Below are 24906 nucleotides of genomic sequence, written 5' to 3' on the forward strand. Positions count from 1 at the left end.
GTCTTTGAAATTCTAAAAGTTACAAGGGAGTTTTTTAAAATTTTTAAAACTAGAAGGAGATTTTTGAAATTTTTAAAACCCAAAAGATGTAAGCATTCTTTTTAATAAATTAGAAGGTAAATGTTTTTACCTATTTTAAAAGAAACAATTATATTCTTTCAGCAATTGCTTTGACCTAATGTTATTTAATTCAATCATCATTTATTCAATAGATTCATTTATTTTCTCGTAGTTAAATGATCACTTGCCAATTATGTAACAAAAAAGGGTTCAAAATTTTTAAAATAATTATATATTAAAATAATAATAAATTCATCTTGCCCCAAAATAACAGTAAAGCAGAAATTGCGACTCCGGAAAAAACTTGAAATTGTGTGTGTGAAATACGTTTTCGCTCCTTCTTCTTGCCAAGTACCCATTCCTTCGAAACGCATTATCTTCATCTTTTGCAGTTCGCAGCTTCCAGTCTTCTTCAACAGCTGTGGCCGTGCTTACCCCAGAGCAGAAATGGAGCTCTGTGGCTCTATAACTGCAACGGTTCTTCAATTCAAGCCATCTCGCTCTCGGCTTCGTCCTTATCTTCTCTCTCCTACAACCTCTGCTTCTTTAATTCAACCCAGCAAAAGAGGAACCTTTAATTCTCACAAGTTTTCCCCTTCTCCTCTCCAATTCGCCCGCCCTCAACACCCATCTACCGGAAAATGGAGTAGTCGCTTCGCAGCTTCGGCGTCTCCGACAACCGTCAACCCCGAAAAGGACCGATTACCGGCCGACATCGAAGTTGCCGAAACCGAAGAGCCCAATTCAAGTGTGAGTCTTCCTTTAAGTATCACTAGCAGTCGAATCTGCAATGCGTGTAACACGCCTCCGTTTTTCCTTTTTTATAAGACTTTTTTACCCTCTTTTATTACTTTTGGTCTTTTTTTTCAGAATCTAATCACATTTCTGTTATTTTTTTGACATTAATTTCTTATTGATATGATTATTGTAAGTTGTTGGGAAAATATTGTAATTTTCATTAAAACCTAAGATTTGTAGAAGACTATTTTAGGATGTTAAAAAATCGACATAAAACGAAGAGTAATTGATAATTATAGGTTAATTATGAGATATTTTGTCTTACTTATAATCAGTTATGGCTTAGTTGCAGGATACCTATTATTTTCTTATCTATTTATTAGTTTTATTATTCAGTCAATATTTTAAAAAATAAAAAATAGACACTAGAGTAGGAAAATTCCTTCTTTTTTTTAAATGTATAGAAGATATAGATATCATCGTTAATACCACTCTTATTCGCTATAAACTTTTTTCTCATTACTTGGTTCATCTTTGATGGTTGTGTGTGTGTTCGATAAGTAAACCTATTGGGTCCATTTGATTATTTTGCAGGTTCAAACAACAAGTGTATAGTTTGATTTTCGTTTGAAGAACTTCTGCTATATTATAGTCAAACCCCCCTTAAAATCATCATCCATCATTTTTTTTTTTCTTTTTTCCCTTATATATATTAGAACCTAGTTATGCCTCCTTCCGCCCTAATTCAGTTCATATTATTATAAAATATCCTTAACTCATTGCTCACCCTGGTTTTTCTTATATATCCTTATTTAAATCTAGTTATGCTTCCCTACCCCCCTAATTCAGTTGATATGTTATAGTTGTCTTCTTTGGAGAACTACTTAGCATATGCAAGGACTCTATATATGACCGTTGAGATTTGAGGTAAAATGGAAGACTTAACACAATGATAGGTGGCTCCCTCTATTCATAATATATGTCGAGTACATACGATGACCATAATACCCTATTCTAACTCTTACTTCTTAACATAACATTAACCATACTAATAATGCTAAATGACTAAAATAACCATTAGCACTCCACCTCAAGTTGGAGCATAAATATCATATGCTCCTACCTTATTACGAATGACTTAACATGAGCAGCCTCCAAAGCTTTAGTAAACAAGTCAACAAGTTTCATATTGGACTTCCCATGAGTGGTTGTAATGAGCTTCTACAGAAATTTCTCCCAAACAAAGTAACAATCAACTTTAATGTGTTTTGTCCGCTTGTGGAAGACTAGGTTGGAGGCAATATGAATAGCATCTTGATTATCACACATCAACTCTATAAACGGAGACTGCGGAAAACCCAATTCTTCCAACATGTTTTTCAACCAAAAAAGCTTACCTGTAGTGCGAGCCCTTACCCTATACTCTGAGTTACCACTTGACATGGCCACTACAATTTATTTCTTACTGTTATAGGAAACCAAATTACCACCAACAAAGATAAAGTACCTGATTGTGGATCTTTTGTCTAAATGTGTTTCGGCCCAATCTGTATTAGTATATCCCTAAATATAAGTGCAGCCCTAATCTCAATATAAGAGACCTCTCTCAGATGCACCTTTGAGATATCTCAAGATGCAAATTACTGCATCCAAATGTCTTGTCCTCAAAGAATCTAGAAATTGACTCACAAGACTTGCTGCAAAAGATATATTCGGTCGAGTGACTATGAGATAATTCAACTTTCTAACAAGTGTCCAATACCGCCCTATGACAAGCAACAAATCACCCATATTTGGCACTAACTTGCTATTAAGATCCATGAGTGCCTCAACAAGTTTGGATTTGAATAGCCCAATCTTATCCAAAAGATCAAGAACATACTTCCTTTGTGAAAAAACCGTTCCCATACAAGATCTAGATGCTTCTATACACAAGAAGTTATTCAATGTTCCCAAATATTTGGTCTAAAACTTGGTATATAAAGTTTTAGGCCCTAAATACCTTAACTATCATCACCTATAATTATAGTATGATTCACATACACAATTAAGAGACAATAAAACATGCAATGCTTTCTTGAGTCAACACCACTAAGCTTGAACCCCTTGAGCAACAAACCCAAGTGGTTGCTTCATATGGACCTCCTTCTCAAGTTCCGCATGCAGGATGGAATTCGTCACATCTAATTGATATAGAGGCCATTGACAAGTGGTGACCAAGGAGATGAACAAATGTACTGAAGTAAGCTTGGCAACTAGAGAGAATGCGTCTGAATATCCAGACTATACACTTGAATATATCTCTTAGCAACAAGACGTGTCTTCAAACGAGCTGCAGAACCATCAAGGTTGACTTTCATAGTATATACCTAGCCATAACCAACCATGGATTTATCAAGAGGAAGAGATACCAATTCCCAACTATCATTGTCCTGTAATTCACTTATCTCTTCAACCATTGCATTCCTCTAGCCAAAGTGGGCTGAGGCTTTAGAAACATATTTAAGAAGGATAATAGAGGATGCTATTGTACAACACAATGATAGAAGGGTGACAAGAAGTCATAGAAAACAAAGTTGGAGATGGGATGTTGTGTACATGTGCATTTACCTTTCCAGACATCAATGGAAGGATCAACATCATGGAAATATGATCATTAGATGAGGAAACCAAAGTCATAGCAGTAGAACCTAGAGGGGACTCTCTTCCTTGGAGATGCGTCTTGAATATACTTGCAAAGTAGAACAATCAAGACAGTGAGAAGGACTCAAACTACATGGAGATTTTGGTGGATGACTGGGGATAAGAACAACAAACTTGAACTGGAAGATTAGGCAGAGGAAGAGACGCATCTCAAAAGTACTTGGGGTTTGAGAGCAATATGTGTAGACTTAAAGAAAGTAACATCATCAGAAACAAAAAACCGATGCAAAGTAAGACTATAACAACAATATCCTTTTAAGTGCACGAGTAGCGTAGAAAGACACATTTTATAGTATGAGAATCCAACCTATCCACCAAAGGGTTAGCTAATGAACAAAGGACACACGCCCAAATATAGGAGGAGGTAAAGAAAACATAGGAGAATTGGGAAAGAGTACAAAGTGGGGAATTTGACTACTAAGAATAGAGGATGGCACCCTATTGATAAGATAGCAAGCAATGAGTACAACAGCACTCCAAAACACTTTAGGAACATAAATTTGATAAAGTAAGGTGCAAGTGACTTCAAGGATATGTTTATTTTTCCTATCTACAACCCTATTTTGTTGAGGAGTGTGGGCACGTGATGACTAACGAACAATATTTAACTGAGTCATATAAGTAGTGAATTGAGTATTGAAGTACTCTTTAGCATTATCACTCTGAAGTTTTCAAACTAGCAAACCAAATTGAGTCTTTATTTTAGAACAAAAGGGACAAAATATATGAAATAACTCATAACGTTTTTTTATAAAATAGAGCCAAGTCATCCTTGAATAATCATTAACAAAGGTCACAAAGTATCGGAAACAACGTAGACACAACCTGACTAGGACCCTAAACATCAAAATGAACTAACATAAAAGGGCTTGAACTGTTTATGGACTCAAGAAGCAAAAGAGATGCAATGATGCTTTCCTAATTGACAAGATTGATACTCAATACTAGACACAGAACTCAAAGTAGGAACTGGTAGTTTTAACTTTTCCAGCGAAGGATGACCAAGGTGACAATGGATTTGGAGTGGTGTGATAGCAACAATGCAGGCAATAGAAGGGGATAGCGACTCAAAGTGATAAAGTCCACCTGCTGCACACCTGTTGTATTCCATGTCTTGAAATCACAAATGACCATAGAATTAGGGAATTGAAAATTTTCATAGATTTGATAATCTTGCTAATTAATATAAGATTGAAAAGGAAACTTGGAAATAGACAAAACCAAAGGAAGAGAAGTAGAGGGAAGTGGGATTTACGGTTCCTATTCCCTTAACGATGGTGGTGGATCCATCAGCAAGAATAACATGAGGTAAGTTTTCAAGATACTGAAGAGTAGGGAAGAAATTAGGTAAGCTTGTTATATACAATCAATGGTAGCAGAATCTATAACCCAAGGACTAGGACGAGATGTACTGGCAACAGGCAAGCTGTGGGGTTACATGTTTAAGCAAGGGATGCAATGGGAAGGGACGCCTGCTAGGATGCTTGATACTGCTGGAATTTGGAATATTCTTTCTTTGACATATAGTACACTGCTCTCCATTTGGGCTCCAAAGTATGGAATTCGTGGTGGCTGCATCAGTGACATGAAGAGATTTACCATGGAGATGGCAACATTGCTCAATAGTATGACCTCCTTATCCACAATGAGCGCACTTGCCAGGAGTACCTCTACCTCGAGAATTCCTACATCCCCTTGGTTGAAAACGAGAATGACCCTGTGTGATGAAAGTAGTCCTCTCAGGGCCACGGGTTAAAACATCAGATACAAGGGTGGGAGAATGTGAGCTAGAGGAAGCACAAAGGACGCAAGAATAAACATCAGCAAAGGATGGAAACTTTGCACTACCAAGTATTTGGGAGCAAGCTATTTCAAACTTGGGTTTCAAACCCGTTAGGACCTAAAGAACTTTCATCTACTCCCTCTGCTTCTACATCTAACGAACATTGGCAGTTATAGGTTGCACGATGCTAAGCTCCTCACAGATATGCGACATCTCAACAAAGTACTCCATGACACTCCTATCTCCTGTTGTAATTGACAGTACTGTAGGGATAGATTGTACATACGTGTTATATTACTGGAGTACAAGATCTTGACATAATCCCAAATATCCTTGCATACATCTAGATGCATGCACATCTAGGCATTGTGAGGTTCCATCAAGTTCCACAAGAGGGAAACAATAAGTGCATCGTCCTAAATCTAGGCTTCTTCTTTTTATCGTTAGAAGGCCTAGATAGGAACAAGTGTTCAAGTTTACCTAAGCATGTCAAATAGATCTTAACAGCCTTAGACCATTGAACATAATTCCGTCCATCCAACTTGGTTGTTGTCTGTGGCAGTGATGAAGGGAACATACCGAAACGATTCAGCTCCATGCCAATGTTCACAAACGAAACTAATGACAAACAAGATGAACCTCCGGAGCAACTGGAACAATCACAAATAAGGCTAACCCCTTACTCAACCACTGACAAGTCACCAACAAATGGGGATGGCACTGCCTCAACCCCCAAAAATTAGCTGACACAGTGCACACACTGCCACTGTCCAAGGGACCAACTGATCCTCTTAATAGTATTGAACAGAGACCAACAAACTGCCACGTTCATACGATTGAAAAAGGTTGGATCTTTCTCACACATATTGATGTGTGTGCAATGCACTTTTCGTTGACCTGTTTGGCCTTTTATTTAGAGTTGGCCGGATATAATGTCAATTTTAACTTGTTTGGCAAGTTTCATGGCTGAAGAGAGCAGATTTAATACTAGACCCTTAAACTGTTTCATTAGCGTGCAGTGGTTGTTTCCATGATTTATATTTTTGTGTGTTTCTTCTGCAGGTTAGGTTGACTGTGCAGGTTCCCTCAGTTGTATGCGAGGACTGCTACAAAAGGGTCATCAATGAGTTTATGAAGCTGGCAAAGGTGATTTACAGCTGCAATTTTGTTTGCAGAACTTGTTAGAATCACCACTGGATTGACGGCATAAAACTAGTCTAGAAATTGAATATAGTGGCTAATTTGTTGATCTTGAGTCTTGATAGACTATAGTTTTGTGAGGCATACAACTTTGAACTAGTTTATGTCCACCCACACCCACCGTCTAGCTGAGACCTGAGCGGCAACTATATGATGAGAGAAATTCATCTTTATTTTCTTAGTAGAATAAATTGATTTGATATCTAGTGTTGGCATCACAACTTCTCGTGACATAAAACATCTTATCTTAACATTATTGTTGCATTGGATGCCATTTCATGTACCGACATTTATTGCAGCTTATTTTGTTAAGGTTTTTTATCTGACAATGGCACCCTGCCACACCCATATTGGTGTCATCTTATTCATTTTTTATGTCAACAGATGTGTGGTCCACCCTAGCTAAAAATTATATAGCCAAACACAAATAAAGTGTAGTGCAATTGTGCAAATAAATCAATTTATAAAATAAAAAATAGATTGCTTAGGGATTTCCACTTAATTATTTGCTCATGGTATTTTGCTTCTGAAAAAAATGAAGTGGCTTGATGTTGCAAATTGGTTTATATTCCCAGATCCCTGGATTTCGGCCTGGGAAGAAAGTTCCAGAAAGTCTTCTTATAAGCTATGCCGGCAAGCAAAATGTTCGAAAGGCTACAATTGAATCTATTTTGAAGAGGACCCTTCCACATGCCATGTCTTCAGTATGTTATTTTCGTATTTGGTTGTCCTTGCGAATAGCTATTTAACACTAATAGGTGTTGTTTAGATTAAATAGTTGTGCTTGTGTTGTTGCTTAGACAAAATAGTTTTCATTCTGTTTTTTTTTTTTTTTAAGTAATGACAAGTTTGAAGCTTTCACCACCCTATGTAAGACATACTATTTACAGTTCTTATGAATATTTAAATATTAACTAATGTTTTAGTGATAGTTTTTGGTTGTCTACAAAGAAGACCATTCCACCATACCAAGAAAATCAAAAATTTCATTGTTACCTTGTGTATTTTCAAGGTCAGATAGTGCCTCATATTAGTCACCATTTGCATTGGCATCTTAACTATTCTCTTGACGTGTTGTTATGTTGAAGGTGACTGGAAGGGCTTTGAAAGACTCTGTCCGCATTGTAACCAAATTTTCTGATATGGAAGAGAGCTATTCTTCTTTCAACTCTGTAAGGTTTGCAAATTTAAACCTTTTAAGTTATTGTGCACTTGCATGATTTTACTTCTGGCAAGTTTACATTATAGGAATAAATGTGACTGTCACTTGGTTATAGATGATATAACTTCAATATATTGTTGTCAACATGCCCAGTTAAGGCTGTAGAGTACTAAGGCTATCTGGGAAGTTTAATATTGGTCACACACATGCATGCAGATGCATAAAAAACAACATATTATTTACTCTTGATGTAAATGATTGGCTTGCTGCCAATCTGCTTAAACTCTAAAATCATGAAGTTGGGTAGCACCATATGCAGCCATGGTTGCCCAATGCTCCTGGGTCCAATTCTTATTGCTAGTTGTCATTTACTTTTGAACTTGTCCAATTTGGATTTGGTATTCCCATAATGGGTGTTATTTAATGTTTATCTACCCCTCCGCATAAGACTTGACCACATGTGCCTGGAATGTTAAGGCTTGATGTATATGGTTAGCCTACAACCTAACAGCTTAAGCTTTTAGGTCAAGTGGGGATTTAAAACGTATCCTATATAATGTGTTACAATACATTGTCATTGCAGAATTAGTCAATAACTGCGCATGTAGAAGCTCTTTGGTGCTTTGATATTTTTGCACCAAAACATAGAATAAGTAGAGACAATTTTTTGAGCATTAATTTTAAAATTAAACAGAAAGTGATAAAGCCCAAAATTAGAATCATCTCTAGATTCTCTATTAAAGATATATGAATCTAATGTAGCCATATTATTTCCATTTTGATGTGTAAATTTAGATGTTGATCCATTAATTATGAAGTCAATTAAATATTGATTGAAAATTCAAACAATTCTCTCTTATTGAAAAAATTTTGACCAGTCAGAGTGTAACTGTAGTAACCCGACCCTGAAAAAAAAATATATATATTTTGGAGAAGATATTTTGAAAAGAGATATTTTTAGATATTTATATATAAATATCTTGGAGGAGATATTTATTTAGATTACTTAAGGGCTAAGTAAGGACTTATTCTATAAATTCTCTTATCCTCTCTCATTCTCTCATTCTCTCTCTCTCTCTCTCTCTCTCTCTCTCTCTCAAGGATTTATTCTATAAATTCTCTTATCCTCTCTCATTCTCTCATTCTCTCTCTCTCTCTCTCTCTCTCTCTCTCTCTCTCTCACACTCATTTTCTCTCTCTCTCTCTCTAAGATCCTTACGCCGTTCATCATCCGTTTTCCAAAACGGAGGGTACTGCGTGGATCAGAAGAGGAAACTCTACACTTTTAGTGGATCGAGATCGTCGTTTCGGAGAGTTTGGGTTTTCCCTAGAATCGATGGGAAGGAATCTGATCCTAATTTGATTGGATATTTTGGATAGCAGTAGAAACAGTAGTAAGGTTTGTTCTGTGGTTTTAGTTTTCAGGATCTCGACGTTAGTCGTTTTGGACCGTTTTCGTACGAAGTTTCATTTTCGAATATAAGGTAAGGGGAATTTGATTACAACAGTTATTTTGGAAAACTAAACCGCTAAAACGCTAGTTTATGTTATTATGTATGATTTAACTGCTTATTTGTGAAATTCTACCGAGTAGAAATGCCGGTTTGACGATTTTACGGTTTTTGGTAAAAACGAGGATTTCGACGTGTGATCTCCAAATTTTACAAATATTGTTTATTTGTGTTTATACTATAGTAGGAGAGGCTCGAATCCTTTATTTATTCAGTTAAACTATGTATATTGAATTTCTATCATTTAGCGGGTTTTTGTATTAAACTTGTGTGATATATGTTGAAATGGAAATGAATGTATTTTCTATACTACTGATATAGAATATAGGAATGAAATTTCAATTTGTTATACTGACAATGTGATAAACAGAGGCTGGTGATACACCGAGCCGCATCAGTAAACAAAGAGGGGTAAACCAGGTGGAAAGACGCCGGTTTGAACCCGCTGGAATTATTTCTATACTATTGATATAGATTATGGGAGATAAAATCATATTTGTATAAATTGAATTTATGATACACGGAACCACAGCTTGAGAGTCCCGGGAAGGTTGAAAAATACTTTCTTTACAGAGTGAAATGAAACCACTGTTATATGATACGGCACGATATCGTAGCTAGATGTACACGTGCAACCACACGTACTAAACGATGTGGGTACCAAGATGGTCGGCTAGCAGGGTGAAACCATTGGCTGATATTGGGCCAATGGAGGCAGTCGGATCGTATGTAGGTACTCGACAATGCCTGCACGAACAGGGCATTGGACGAGTATCAATGCACAACCCGAGCCACGGGGTAAAACTCGTTATAGGGATATTTTGCTGTTGGTCATCTGATAAATCATTAAATGGTCGAAAGACAGATGTGGGAATTTTGTAATATGAATAATGATATACCTGATGCATTACTGTATTGAAAATATTTGATTTATATTCCAGATGTTGAATGAAAATATGCATGTATGCAGTCATACACTGTTGTAACTCCTTCTTCCTTACTGAGAGGTGTCTCACCCTATCTTACAACCTTTGTTTTCAGGTCCATCCGTGCGTCGGTCCTAGTAGATAAAAGGACTAGGGAGGTTATTTTGGTTAGCTTACGTAAGCATCTAAATTTTTGTACTAAACTTGATGAAAGTCCTTTTTGGAGGGTTTGTAATATGACGATTACTCTAAGTCCGAATGTATGTAAATTATGGATGTATTAGTGAACTCTGGTATAAGGCTAGTAGTAATCCCAATGGATGTTTATGTTTTTCCGCGACATTTACATCATGATTATGTATGTTTTACACCTGTATGTCCCTGTTTAGGGCGGGTTGTTTCCATATCTTGAACAGGTATAGGTATTTGATGTATGTGAGTGACACCTGAGTCCGTGTAAAGGGTCGGGTCGTTACAGTTGGTATCAGAGCCCGTAGCCAGTCGGAAGTATGATTTGATTCATGCTGCCTGGTTAGGGATATGTGCTAAACTAAGAAGTTGCTAGTTGTTACAGTCTAGAATATACCAGGGTATAGGACATGGATATGACCTTGAGTTTTGTTTTGTATACCTGGAGATGAAAACAATTGGCAGACTTCTGTGTTTTTCTGGATCATTCGAAGGGTTCAGAAAATCATGGCAATCTATTGATGGTGTTGTTTCCAAGTGGAAGAGCAGAACTTGAGTTAGAATGATGATGTTAAATTAATGGAGTACATCGATATTCAGGATGTGGATTTAAGGAACTGAGTCTATAGTATGATAGTGTTAGTTGATGCTTAGGCTATTACCTTCTAATGAATTCTCGTAAATGTTTTCAAGATGGAATCCAGGGATATCACTGCCAATATAGGTGGCAGTAGTAGTGATAGTGCCGGCCCCGAGGCTAGTAACGACTCTACTAGTGTGTTACGTGAATTGGCACAGCAGCTTATGGCTGAGGTAGTGCGTACGAATAGAGGGCAGGATCGTCCTATGACTGAGTTGGGTTGCTCCATTGAGCAATTCACCAGATTGAAGCCCTCTGCTTTTGTGGGCGGTACAGATCCAGTTCGTGCTGAGAATTGGATCCAGGAGATCGAGAAGATCTTAGGTGTGTTAAACTGCACTGAAAAGCAGAAAGTCACCTTCGCCACGTTCAAGTTGGCAGGGGAGGCTGAGAGATGGTGAGGGTCAGTAAAGCAGATGGAGGAGCACCGACCGATACCGATAGTGTTGACATGGGCCCGATTCAAAGAGCTCTTCTTTGAACGTTATTTTCCGGCCACAATGAGAAATGCGAAAATGGAGGAATTTATGAATTTGACGCAGGGTTCACTGACAGTGCAGCAATACGCTGCCAAGTTCCAGGAGCTGTCTCGATTTGCTCCATTCGTGATTCCTGATGAAGCAAAGAAGGCTTGGAAGTTTCAGAGGGGTCTGAGGAGCAAGATCCGTAAGCAGACGGCGATTCTGCAGTTGCAGGATTTTGCTACGTTGGTTGATAAAGCCACGGTAGCAGAGGAGTGTTTACCGGAGGATGCAGAGGTTCAGGTTACCAAGAAGAAGCCAGCGCCTCCTAATTATTCATCTGGGGCAGGACAGAGTAAATGGAAGAAAAAATAGTGGCGGCACGTCCCAGAATGCCGCAAGTGTTCCACATTGCTCTTTATGTGGTAAGAAACACCAGGGGCAGTGTTGGTTGTCTACGGGAGCCTGTATGCGGTGTGGTAGACAAGGACATCAGATGAGAGACTGTCCGAGGCAGAGGAATGATGGAGTCACACAGAAGCAATACAGAGGGAATGCTCCGACACAGCGTGGCGGTCAGCAGGGGGGTACTGCCCAGGTTAGGGTATATTCTCTGACTCCTGGTGACGCTGAGAACGCTGGTGACGTGGTCACAGGTACTATTTATGTGTTTTTTCATTAAGCTATAGTACTTTTTGATTCTGGAGCTACGCATTCTTTTATTTCCCGTAATTTTGTTAAATTATGTGGTTTGGAGGTGCAACTGTTGGATTATGAACTGGTAGTGACTACGCCGTCTGGGTCTACAGTCGGGTGTAGTAAGTTAGTCCATAACTTCCCTGTGGAAATTCAGGGAAGAATACTACCAGTTAACCTAGTGGTCTATGACATGCATGGTTTTGATATCATCCTTGAGATGGACTGGTTGTCGGCCAGTTGTGCTAGTATTGATTGCCGCAGGCGAGAGGTGTTGTTTAAACCACCAGGGGAGCAGGAATTCAAATTCCAAGGGTCGTGTGTGCGTTCTACACCACGAATCCTTTCATCTTTGCAAGCTAGGAGGCTACTCCTAGATGGCTGCCAAGGGTATCTAGCGTTTGTGAAAGATACGCCGGTTGAAGAAAATAAGTTGGAAACAATTGTTGTAGTGTGCGAGTTCCCTGACGTGTTTCCAGAGGACTTGCCAGGGTTACCTCCGGACAAGGAAGTGGAATTCGCGATAGAGCTAGTTCCAGGTACGGCGCCGATATCGAAAGCTCCGTACCGTATGGCTCCAGCTGAATTGAAAGAACTGAAGGAACAACTTCAGGAGCTCCTAGACAAGGGGTACATTCGTCGTAGTATTTCTCCTTGGGGAGCGCCCCGTTTTGTTTGTTAAGAAGAAGGATGGGTCGATGAGGATGTGCATCGACTACAGAGAACTGAACAAGGTGACGGTAAAGAATAAATATCCGCTACCCGCATCGATGATCTGTTTGACCAGCTTCAAGGCACGCAGATCTACTCTAGATTGATCTACGATCTGGGTATCACCAGCTGAAGGGTGAAGTGGAAGACATTCCTAAGACGGCATTTCGAACTCGGTATGGCCATTATGAATTTATGGTTATGCCTTTTGGTTTGATTAATGCACCTGCAGCGTTTATGGATTTGATGAACAGGGTCTTTCACGAATATTTAGACCCGGTTCGTCGTGGTATTTATCGAAGACATCCTTAGTGTATTCTAGGAGCGCTGCAGAGCATGAGGGGCATTTGAGGCTTGTCTTGCAAATGCTTAGGAATAAGAAACTGTATGCTAAATTGAAGAAGTGTGAGTTTTGAATAGAGCAGATTGCGTTTCTCTTGGTCACGTCGGTCCAAGGAAGGTGTATCCGTGGACCCGAGTAAGATTGAAGCAGTAGTGAACTGGGCAAGACCAAAGAATGTTTCAGGAAGTAAGAAGCTTTTTTAGGTCTTGCAGGTTACTACGTCGTTTTGTAGAAGGGTTCTCCAGTTTAGCAGGTCCTTTGACGCGACTCACGAGGAAGAACGTGAGGTACGTTTGGACTGAGGAATGTGAGTTGAGTTTCCAGGAGCTGAAACGGCGACTGATTACTGCTCTAATCCTGACCATTCCTTCAGGGATGGTGATTAGTTATTTATAGTGACGCCTCTAAGAAGCGGTATGGTTGTGTCTAAGCAGCAGAGAAGAGTTTAATGCTTACGCTTTATATGTCACTTAAAGAGTTACGAGAAGAATACCCGACACATGATATAGAATTAGCAGCTGTTTAGTATTTGCATTTAAAAATTTGGAGGGGCATTACTTGTAGGTGAAAAGTGCGAGATTTTTACTGACAATAAAAGTCGTAAATTACTTTTGCAAACCCAGAAGGAGTGAAAATGGAGAAAACGCAGTGGTTAGAGTGATAAAGACTAGACTGGTGATTTAGCTATCACCCAGGCAAGGCTATGTGGTAGCTGATGCTCTGAGTCGGAAGTTGATGATACGTATGTTTCAGCGATTAGAGTTCAGCACCAAATTGTATATGGACTTAGAAAGTGGCTTGGAAGTGGTATAAAAGAAAATCTTAGGCTGTCATTGCCAGCCTGGGGTTGCAACGACCTTACAAGAGAGGATCCGCAGCGCAAAAGAGGATTCCAAAGTTAGTTGAAGGTTATAGACGGAGTTGGAATGGTTTTAAAGCCAGGACTCAGTATTTCTGGTGATGGGATACTGAGATTCCCAGCAGGGCTTGCGTTCCGAATGATGCCGTGATTAAACGGGTATTCTAGAGGAGGGCACACCGATTAGCTCACCACTTGTACATCCTGGTATAGTCGAAAATGTACCGAGAATTTGAGGGAATCTTTTGGTGGTCTAAATGAAAAGAGAGATAGCCGATTGTAGAACAGTGCTTGACATGTCCAACAGAATTACAAGCAGAACATCAGAAGCCGGCAGGACCACTTCAACCACTCGACGTCACCTTGAGTGGCGAAGTGGGGAACATGTCTCGTGGATTTTGTGACGGGTTTACCGGCGGCAAAGCTGGGCAGAATGCCATATGGGGTTATAGTAGATCGGTTTGACGAAGACGCACACTTCATTCCAATCAGAGTCAGCTACCTCTGAATAAGCGGCAGAATTTAGTGCAGGGAGGGGTACGACTCCATGGAGTTACTATATTTATTGTTTCAGACGAGATCGGTTTTAAATATCGTTTCTGGGAAAAGTTAATGGATGCCTTGGACGCGATTGATGTCAGTAAGTCTTTCACCCCACAAACGGATGGACAGTCGAAAGGAGAACATTCAAACGTTAGAAGATATGTTGCAGGCTTGTATACTAGATTTTGGTAAATTGGGATACGATAAACCGCTTGTTGCAATTGCATATAACAACATTTACAGGCGAGATAGAGATGGCACCTTATGAGCTTTGTACGTGTCGTCGGTGTCGAATCTCCGTTGTACTGGGGATAAGGTAGGGAGCGGCAGATACTAGGTCCAGAACTGATTTCAGCAGACTCTGCAAAGGTCGCATTGATCAGGGAAAGAATTTAAAGCAGCTCAGAGTCGACAAAAGAGTTTATGCGATACTCGGCGGCGAGAGTTGGAAATTTGAAAGTAGGAGATTGGTATTATTGAGAATCGCTCCAATGAAAGGGGTGATGAGATTCGGGAAAAAGGGGAAGCTAGGTCCTCGGTATGCGGGCCTTTGAAATCCTGAAAGGATAGGTTTGGTGGCTTTATCGACGTAGCTTTACCTCCAACATTATCCCGAGTTCATGATGTATTTCACGTGTCTGTACTGAGGAAGTACATACCAGATCCATCGCATGTACTGAATTACGAACCTCTAGAGATTAGTGAGACTTTATCATATGAGGAGGTACCAGTACTGATATTAGATCGGAAAGTTCAGCAGTTACAGACTAGGGAAATACCACTAGTGAATGTATTATGGCGTAACCATACAGTGGAGGAAGCTTCATGGGAGTTAGAGTCAGAAATACACCAGAAGTTCCCGCAGTTATTTTCGGATGGTACGTAATTATGTATAGTAGTATAGGTGGTATGGTCTTCGGGAGAGTTTTGTGTGTGTAATCTTCCGAAGCATCACATTGTAACCACGGTATTTCTCCGTCATAAGCGAGGGTAGATAATAACTTCACGCCTGAGCTGCTTTGAGGGTGGCTGCCGACTCTTCTGTAGGTCTCTGACGTAAGGTAGAGTATGTTTGGTATCAGTTGGTGAATTTCGGGGACGAAAATTCTTATAAGGAGGGGAGATTGTAGTAACCCGACCCTAAAAAATATATATATATATATATTTTGGAGAAGATATTTTGAAAAGAGATATTTTTAGATATTTTTATATAAATATCTTGGAGGAGATATTTATTTAGATTACTTAAGGGCTAAGTAAGGACTTATTCTATAAATTCTCTTATCCTCTCTCATTCTCTCATTCTCTCTCTCTCTCTCTCTCTCTCTCTCTCTCTCAAGGATTTATTCTATAAATTCTCTTATCCTCTCTCATTCTCTCATTCTCTCTCTCTCTCTCTCTCTCTCTCTCTCTCTCACACTCATTTTCTCTCTCTCTCTCTCTAAGATCCTTCGCCGTTCATCATCCGTTTCCAAAAACGGAGGGTACTGCGTGGATCAGAAGAGGAAACTCTACACTTTTAGTGGATCGGATCGTCGTTTCGGAGAGTTTCGGGTTTTCCCAAGAATCGAGGTAGGAATCTGATCCTAATTTTGATTGGATATTTGGATAGCAGTAGAAAACATAGTAAGGTTATGTTCTGTGGTTTTAGGTTTTCAGGATCTCGAGTTGTTGTTTTGGACCGTTTTCGTACGAAGTTTCATTTCGAATATAAGGTAAGGGGAATTTGATTACAACAGTTATTTTGGAAAACTAAACCGCTAAAACGCTAGTTTATGTTATTATGTATGATTTAACTGCTTATTTGTGAAATTCTACCGAGTAGAAATGCCAGTTTGACGATTTTACGGTTTTTGGTAAAAACGAGGATTTCGACGTGTGATCTCCAAATTTTACAAATATTGTTTATTTGTGTTTATACTATAGTAGGAGAGGCTCGAATCCTTTATTTATTCAGTTAAACTATGTATATTAAATTTCTATCATTTAGCGGGTTTTTGTATTAAACTTGTGTGATATATGTTGAAATGGAAATGAATGTATTTTCTATACTACTGATATAGAATATAGGAATGAAATTTCAATTTGTTATACTGACAATGTGATAAACAGAGGCTGGTGATACACCGAGCCGCATCAGTAAACAAAGAGGGGTAAACCAGGTGGAAAGACGCCGGTTTGAACCCGCTGGAATTATTTCTATACTATTGATATAGATTATGGGAGATAAAATCATATTTGTATAAATTGAATTTATGATACACGGATCCACAGCTTGAGAGTCCCGGGAAGGTTGAAAAATACTTTCTTACAGAGTGAAATGAAACCACTGTTATATGATACGGCACGATATCGTAGCTAGATGTACACGTGCAACCACACGTACTAAACGATGTGGGTACCAAGATGGTCGGCTAGCAAGGTGAAACCATTGGCTGATATTGGGCCAATGGAGGCAGTCGGATCGTGTGTAGGTACTCGACAATGCCTGCACGAACAGGGCATTGGACGAGTATCAATGCACAACCCGAGCCACGGGGTAAAACTGGTTATAGGGATATTTTGTTGTTGGTCATCTGATAAATCATTAAATGGTCAAAAGACAGATGTGGGAATTTTGTAATATGAATAATAATATACCTGATGCATTACTGTATTGAAAATATTTGATTTATATTCCAGATATTGAATGAAAATATGCATGTATGCAGTCACACACTGTTGTAACTCCTTCTTCCTTACTGAGAGGTGTCTCACCCTATCTTACAACCTTTGTTTTCAGGTCCATCCGTGCGTCGGTCCTAGTAGATAAAAGGACTAGGGAGGTTATTTTGGTTAGCTTACGTAAGCATCTAAATTTTTGTACTAAACTTGATGAAAGTCCTTTTTGGAGGGTTGTAATATGACGATTACTCTAAGTCCGAATGTATGTAAATTATGGATGTATTAGTGAACTATGGTATAAGGCTAGTAGTAATCCCAATGGATGTTTATGTTTTTCCGCGACATTTACATCATGATTATGTATGTTTTACACCTGTATGTCCCTGTTTAGGGCGGGTTGTTTCCATATCTTGAACAGGTATAGGTATTTGATGTATGTGAGTGACACCTGAGTCCGTGTAAAGGGTCGGGTCGTTACAGTAACAGCAAGGGATTTTCACTTAGTCTTTGAACTCAGCGATCTTAGGTTGGGCCTTGGATCAATGATAAGGTTGCTCCTTTGTAACTAGTTGGTCACAGGTTCGAGTCCGTGGAAACAGCCTCTCTGAATAAAAGCAGAGGTAAGGCTGCGTACACTGTGATAACCCTCCCCCTACCCTTGCAAAATGGGGAGCCTTGTGGCTCGGGGACACCCTTTCCTTTGAACTCATCAATCTCAATTGCCAACAACCAATTTATTAAAGAGCCAACGTTTTTGTTGCTGTGACCAACTACAATCATCTCAGATATCCATGATCAACATAATCAACTTCTGTAGAGAGAAGGAAGATTTGTCTGAATTTGGCCTTTGTTGAAAGCATGTTACCATTTTCAAGGTATAAATAATGTATTTGTATTCATTTCTATAAAATATTATCTAAATATGTGGTTTGTCTAATGACTGAACATTAGGCAACTGCTTGATCAATGTGATTTAAGGGGAAACCTGGAAATCATGCTGGGATACTAGTTGACCACCTAGTTCATACTGCCTGAACACAAACGTTTCAAGAAGTATTCCCTAGCAAATGACAGAAGAATATCTTGATACATAAACAAAGGTCATGCCACCTTAAAATTAAGGAGCGTGCTGATGGTTCGATAGAGCGCTGCACGACTAGTGGCCAAAGGCTACACACAGCGGGAAGGTATGAAGCAGATAGTTCACAGTGCTCATTCTATAGATACTGGAAAAGCCAACTCATCCTCTCAGCCATAAAATAGAATTCAGGAGCCTTGTTCACTGTGTCTGCTTTGTTGCTCAGCCTGTTCTCCTGGATGAAATTTCAATGAATTCTATGTTATGTTAACCTTAAAAGTAAGGAAAAAGGAGGCGTGATGCAGTGTGTTCTTGCTTGCATTTTTGTGGATTGTGCTCACATATTTACTCTGTGGTTCAGGTACGATGTCATTGTTGATGTAACACCAGAAATCAAATGGATTCCTGAGAATGGATACAAGAACTTGAAGGTTTTTGTTGAGCTAGACAGAGATATAGATGCCAAGAGAGCTTCTGAGCAAGAATTAAGACGTCGTTATAAGTCTCTAGGATCGCTTAGGATTGTAACGAACAGAGGACTACAGGTGAATCGTGTTTAAGCTACTTGAATCAGATGCAAGTTTTTTTTTTCCTTTCTTTTCTGATATTATTTGTTCTTCAAATTTTTTAATTATTTTGATCTTCATAACCAAATCTATTCTAGAGGAAGGAATGATTGGATGTGATCAGGGCAAATATTAGACGTGGGGTTGGGGTGGGGGAGTCATCATATCTTTTAACAGAAGATAAAAAGTTTGTTTAGGGCTGCCTCCTACCAATTAAATGACATAGAGAGTGGGTAGTTCAATAAATCCCCCTATAATATGAAACTCCTTGTCATATTTCTTTCTGTAATGTCACTAAAGGGAATTTTTGTCCATCTAGTTGGAAAATATTACCATCAATTTTTCTCCTTTGAGCATTCACCATTTTCATTAAATGCAATGTCTACAAACTTCCTTTTTCATTCTTGATTCATAAGGATGAAGCCAATATTTAAACATAATATAAAAAAAAAAAAAAAAAATTTTCAATGCAAGAAAAGATACATGTCAGCAGATATTAAAATCAATGTTATACTTACAGCATTCAATATTTCCATTCAACTGGATGTCTAGAAGATTCCTTTTCATTCCTCATTCACCAGGATGAAGCAGGTTTTCGTGGTGGGTAGAATGAATTGGGGCCTTGGCCTCTGCCAGCGTCAGCCCCGTTTTGCTTCTTCCCTTTTGATTGACCTGTGCTTAACACGTTGTACTGACCACAATCAAATTTATATATTCATTAAGCTTTCTATACAAGAAAATGCCAAACTGAATTCTCTGTATCAAGGACCCGAACTATTTGAATTTAGTAACTTATAAGAACTTGAAACTTTCCCAGATCGGTGATGTTGCAGTCCTTGATATATCAGCTACAACAATTGATCAAGATGAATCAAATGTTCAAAAAATTCCATCTGCAGAGAGCAAAGGTTTGCCTATCAGGATTATTTGCTTTTCACTGTTTATTTTGGATTGCATCAAGTATATTCTTTCTTCAAGTATAATATCTGTTCCTTATATTACATTCTAAGTGACTTAGTGTGCAGCATCTACCATAATGGATCCACAGAATTCATGCAACTGGGATAAAGAGACTAGAGGAGTAGTTTATGACATATGGATGTGTTGTGTCTGAACTTCCAAAAACCTAGGGTGTGGGACTAACAATGACAAGTGGCCTATAGTCATTGAATGATGTTTTCAAAAGGATGTAAGCCAGCAAAAGGATGTATTCCCAATGAAATAGAACAATATGGGCTTCATTGAATGATGGCCTATAGTCTTACAGATGGTTGGGGATAGTATATTGTGACGAGGATACCAAATACTTAGTTGACACTAAAGAAACTATCCTTTTTCGGGCTTATATCTGTTTTAAATGCATGGATACAAATTAACAAACCTTCAGTTTATGAATTTTAGAAATACCCTAACCAACTGAATCATATAAAGTGTCTTGCTATGTGATTAATATTTTTTCTTTGAATGGTAGTCAACTTTGCAATGACCTTGTGGGACATTTCATTTGATGAGCCTTTGGTGCCATAGAATATCTTATGCATGGAATAGGAACGCAATGGCATCTGTTCTGAAAAGAAAGTTCTGGTAATTTTACAGCAATGAGACATGAACCAGAAGATATTGTTTCACTCTTTCATCATGTCTCAGAAGTGTGACTGCTTTCAGCTCTTTTTTTGCTTATGTTGCCCCCACTTGCCCTTGTTGCTCTTTGCTCTCTAATTTTTCTTTCTTCACTAACTTGAAATAAATGCATGAGTTTCATGTTAGCCTTGTGTCAAGATGTCACGGGCCAAACACTTCACACCTTGTGAAGCGCCGTGTGGTTCTAGTTATAGCACACTAACTTAACTAGTCAACTGAAAGGATACCACGATTTCACCACATGAACAAATTCACAACCATTGAATGCAAATGAGCACCTAGTGGGACTTACATCTGTAGGCAACGTGTGTTTATAAATGGGGGCAAGTAGGATAAACACGTTTACAATAGCTAATGAGCTTTACAATGATTGATGAGCTCTCACCTCCTCTATAGAGCTTTCTACATTCTAGCTTTGGCACATGGAAACATTAAAATAACTGAGGAAACATTCTCCTTTTTGACAAAGGCATTATAGTGCTCAAAACATAAAACCTAGATGGTTACTCATCACATGCACATAAGACAAGCAATCACAAGCAAACATAATACACTAACCAAGATGAATTCTTTTAATACACTAAATTCATACCTTTTGTTCCCCCTCCATGTTTGGTTAATGATTAATGTATTTGAACTGTTTCTGGCTTTGTTTCTTTTCTTTGCAGGGTTTCACTTTGATACAGAAGATGGTAATAAACTTCTTCCTGGTTTTCTTGACTCGATAATTGGAATTCAACGAGGTGAAACAAATTCCTTTCCACTCGTATTTCCTGAATCATGGAAACAAGAAAATCTCCGTGGTGTTCATGCACAATTTACTGTGAGTTCCTTTTTGAGATGAAGAAATCCACATAGCCACGTGTTCTTTTTTATTTTTTAAAAAAAAATGGAAATTGAAGGCATTTATGGATTGAATGTGTAGTGATTGTGATTGTGATTGTTTTGTTTTTCCTTTTTCGTAAATACTCTTTCTAAATATTTTTGTCAGGCATTTTTATATGCTGATAAATGGGCACTTTTTTTTTAGCCACGCTTCTGATGTTTTTTTCAGATTGCTCAACAAGTAGGAATTTTGAATGTTTTATTTTTCTGTCCAGCCTCTCTCAATTTTGTGATTTTGTATTTGTTCCTCAACTTTTTTGGAAATTCCACTTCTACAAAAGACAATGTAATTCTGAACATAAAAATCTTCATAAAATTTTCGTGAATAGCAATCAAATTTATTTCTCTTTCTTTTTCTCTCCTTCATTTTTTATTAGGTTGAATGCAAAGAACTATTCTATAGAGACTTGCCAGAGCTGGATGACTCGCTTTCTGATAGCCTTTTACCTGGATGCACAACCCTGGGGCAGGTAAACACTACATGCTCTCAGGACTTCTGATATAGTTTTTGTTTTAAAACTAAAATCAATATTGACTGACGAACTGAATCTATAGGTCGAGAATTTGCTATTGCAAAAATGCCTGGAAGTGGAGCAAACTGCTAGAGAACAAGCAACAGATAATGCAATTCTAGATCAGCTCAGGGAGGTACCTTTTGGTTCTTAAATAGAAGTATTTTGGGTTTCTATTTTTTATCCCTGCCCAAGCAATACTGCAAGGAATTGCACGTTGTTTCCTTCTTGCATGCAAATTCCATGTATTATTATCATGGAGAAATTTGTTAGAATTGCCGATTAGGCATATGGATCTCCCAACTCAATGTTGTTACACTAAGCATTTGCTTAAGTGTTGGTGGCTAGACTTATGCCTGGACACGATCCAAATAGTAAATCCTCATTACAAATCTCAGTATTATCTGATAGTCAGTTATCAAATCTACAAATTATTCGAAGAGATCTCTCTCTCTTTCTCTCTCTCTCTCTCTCACACACACAGCTGTCAACAGAATAATCTGTTGCCGAAACGGATCATATTTCCTCTTCTTTTTGTTTTGCATCTCTTTTTCAGCACTCGGGTGTTTTTCTTTTTAATTTCAGATGATTGAAGTTGATATTCCTCTTTCGTTGTTTGAAGAACAAGGCAGGCAGCTTTATGGAGCTAAACTTCTTCAGATACAGGTCAGCACTTACAAAATCCCGGTGTTCTTTGGGGGAATGGGTTGTTCAGGGCTTTACATTGATTGCAGTTTGCAGTTTGCAGTTTGTGTCTTCTGTTTCTCATATGATTTTGTTATCTGTGCAGGCAAATATGCAATTAAATGAACAGCAGATGGCATCTCTATCTAGTCCAAGGGCAGTAGCTGAGTTCCTACAAAACCAGGAAGAGAATATAACAAGTGTGATAAAACAGAATCTGGCTGTCGGAGATATATTTAAGCGTGAAAATTTGCAGGTAAACATCTGCCTTTCAAATATTCTCTGAGCATCAATGGGGGTGCTTACCGATGACTTGCATTTGCTTGTTCCTCAAGAATTTTCATTTGGTTATTCAATAATTCAATTCGATATGTTGAGAACTGGCTGTTTCTGATCATCTTCATGATTGTCAGCTGTTACATAAAGAATGTGAGCATCATACATTCTCCTTATCAAGTAATCACATCCCTACAGTGATAAACACTTTTGTTGGATTGTATTACAGTTTTCAACAGATGAGCTTGTCAGAGAGGTTGAGAATTCCATTGCCGAATTCAAACGCCATAATCAAGAATATGATGAAGAGCGAGTGAAAGAACAGGTTAGTATCTTCCACTCTGTTAAAGAGCTGGATTGGTACTGTGTATTCTTTTTTTACTGCCAATCCCTTTCTGGTTGTTTGGTTCGAGAAATCAACAATTTTCAAGAATGTGATTTGGGAATTCTTGATACTCATGTTTGGCTCATTCTAGGAATTCTGGATGGGAGGCATCAAGGATTCCCTGGAAGTCCGTTACGCTCACAAAATATTCCTGCTTATTTTTTTGGTAATCCAGATTCCCATGGGACTGGTATACTATTCTCAAGCATAGGATTCCCATGCACGTGATTTCCTGAATCAAATGCCTAGTAAATGAAAACATAGATGTTTGTCAAATAGACAGTAGTGTGTATAACAGCTACCTATGACCAACTGAACTAGGCATTTGGTATAGGGAATTACATGCCTGGGAATCCTATGTCTGAGAATAGGATGTAATTCTCATGAGAATCTCGATTATCAATAGATGGACCTGTTTTGTGGGCATATATTGTTGTAATGGATTCTCAGGTAATCCCAAACGTCCACTATGTAAGATTCCAAGACACAGAAATAGACATCAAGGATTTACAGCCCTTATTCCTGGAAATACTCAAAAGATTCCATAAACCAAATGGCTACTTGAAGGGCATCTTTGACCCTCTGCACTGTCATCTTTGAACCAAATGATTAGCATATCATGTGCATGTTAATCAAAGTGTGCCCTGTTGTTCTTTTTTAGGCACAATAAATGACCTGCAAAGTCTGGTGTCCTGCCTAATTTCTCAATTTTCAAACTACTAAATATTGCTAATTATTTTTGGTGCTTCAACTTGAATTCTGTGCAGGTGCAAGAGATACTAGAAGGAGCAAAGGTGCTTGAATGGTTGAGAGAACGTGCAGAGATTCAGTACATAACCAGGTGAGGAGAAAGCACAGGAGGAAGTATTGTTCATTAGGCCTTATAGTGGGAAGCTAGGAAATGCATCAGAGCCACTCTTTCATGTTTGGAATTTATTTTTTTTTTCTTGCTATATGATATTCCAAAAAGTTGTATATTTGACGCCATTGATGGAGGGGAAACAAACAAAAAAAAATTAGCAACGGACTAACGGGAATCTGTATCATAGAGTTGTAAATTTTGATGTAAACTCATCTTGGGGAAAAAAGAATGCATGTTAGCTTCAGATCTTAATAGTCAACATGTAAAATGAAAAATCACAAGATTTTGTTCTTCTCTAGGAAGGTTGGCATTTGATCACTTTTCAATTTTTACGATCAGTGGGAGACGACAAAATCTGGAGAGCAGCTAGCGAACCTACTGGACTAATGAGGTTCTATGTTAAAGCAGTTGCCACTGGAACATGTTCAAGTTCATTCCCATTTGGCCAATTTGATGAGAACAAATATTAAAAATAATCTTTTTATATTGCAATTCACTCGTTTGGTGTCATTTTGGTTGGCTTTTAATCTCACAACTGATATGCCTCCGCCAAATGATCCTACTAATGTAATACTTCCAGTTGCCGAGTGTCACCTTTGAGAATAAATTATGTCATCCACCATATGATTCAAAATACAGTAACCATCATTATGTTTTTTTTTTTTTTCCCCACCATGAATTGAAAGATGTCTACCTTTAGTGCTTGGAATATGTTTCAAAAACATCATAAATTTAGCCAAAGCATAGAGCTTGCATGCTCCCTCTCAAAACACATTTCTTAGTTTTTCCAACGGATTCCTACAGCAATTCTCGGACATTTACTTCAAA

General features: G+C 38.4%; 1 protein-coding gene across 2 annotated transcripts; it reads left to right on the forward strand.

Moving 5' to 3' along the window:
• Window positions 1–370: 370 nt before the first annotated feature.
• LOC131164619 (trigger factor-like protein TIG, Chloroplastic) lies at window positions 371–24327 on the forward strand. 2 transcript variants are annotated; one of them, XM_058121939.1, is made up of 15 exons: window positions 371–810; window positions 6347–6430; window positions 7060–7188; window positions 7573–7656; window positions 15972–16097; window positions 16185–16240; window positions 18629–18812; window positions 19651–19741; window positions 21143–21297; window positions 21737–21829; window positions 21915–22007; window positions 22457–22537; window positions 22662–22811; window positions 23061–23156; window positions 23984–24327. In XM_058121939.1, exons 1-15 carry the CDS (start codon window positions 508–510, stop codon window positions 24059–24061), a joined length of 1803 nt encoding a protein of 600 aa, XP_057977922.1. In that variant the 5' UTR covers window positions 371–507; the 3' UTR covers window positions 24062–24327. The 2 variants fall into 2 exon arrangements, with proteins under 2 accessions (XP_057977922.1, XP_057977932.1); XM_058121949.1 differs by lacking the exons at window positions 15972–16097; window positions 16185–16240 and having other exon boundaries at window positions 377–810; window positions 7573–7661.
• Window positions 24328–24906: the final 579 nt, after the last annotated feature.

Source organism: Malania oleifera, chromosome 1 (assembly GCF_029873635.1).
Source record: "Malania oleifera isolate guangnan ecotype guangnan chromosome 1, ASM2987363v1, whole genome shotgun sequence".
Classification (NCBI taxonomy): Eukaryota; Viridiplantae; Streptophyta; class Magnoliopsida; order Santalales; family Ximeniaceae; genus Malania; species Malania oleifera.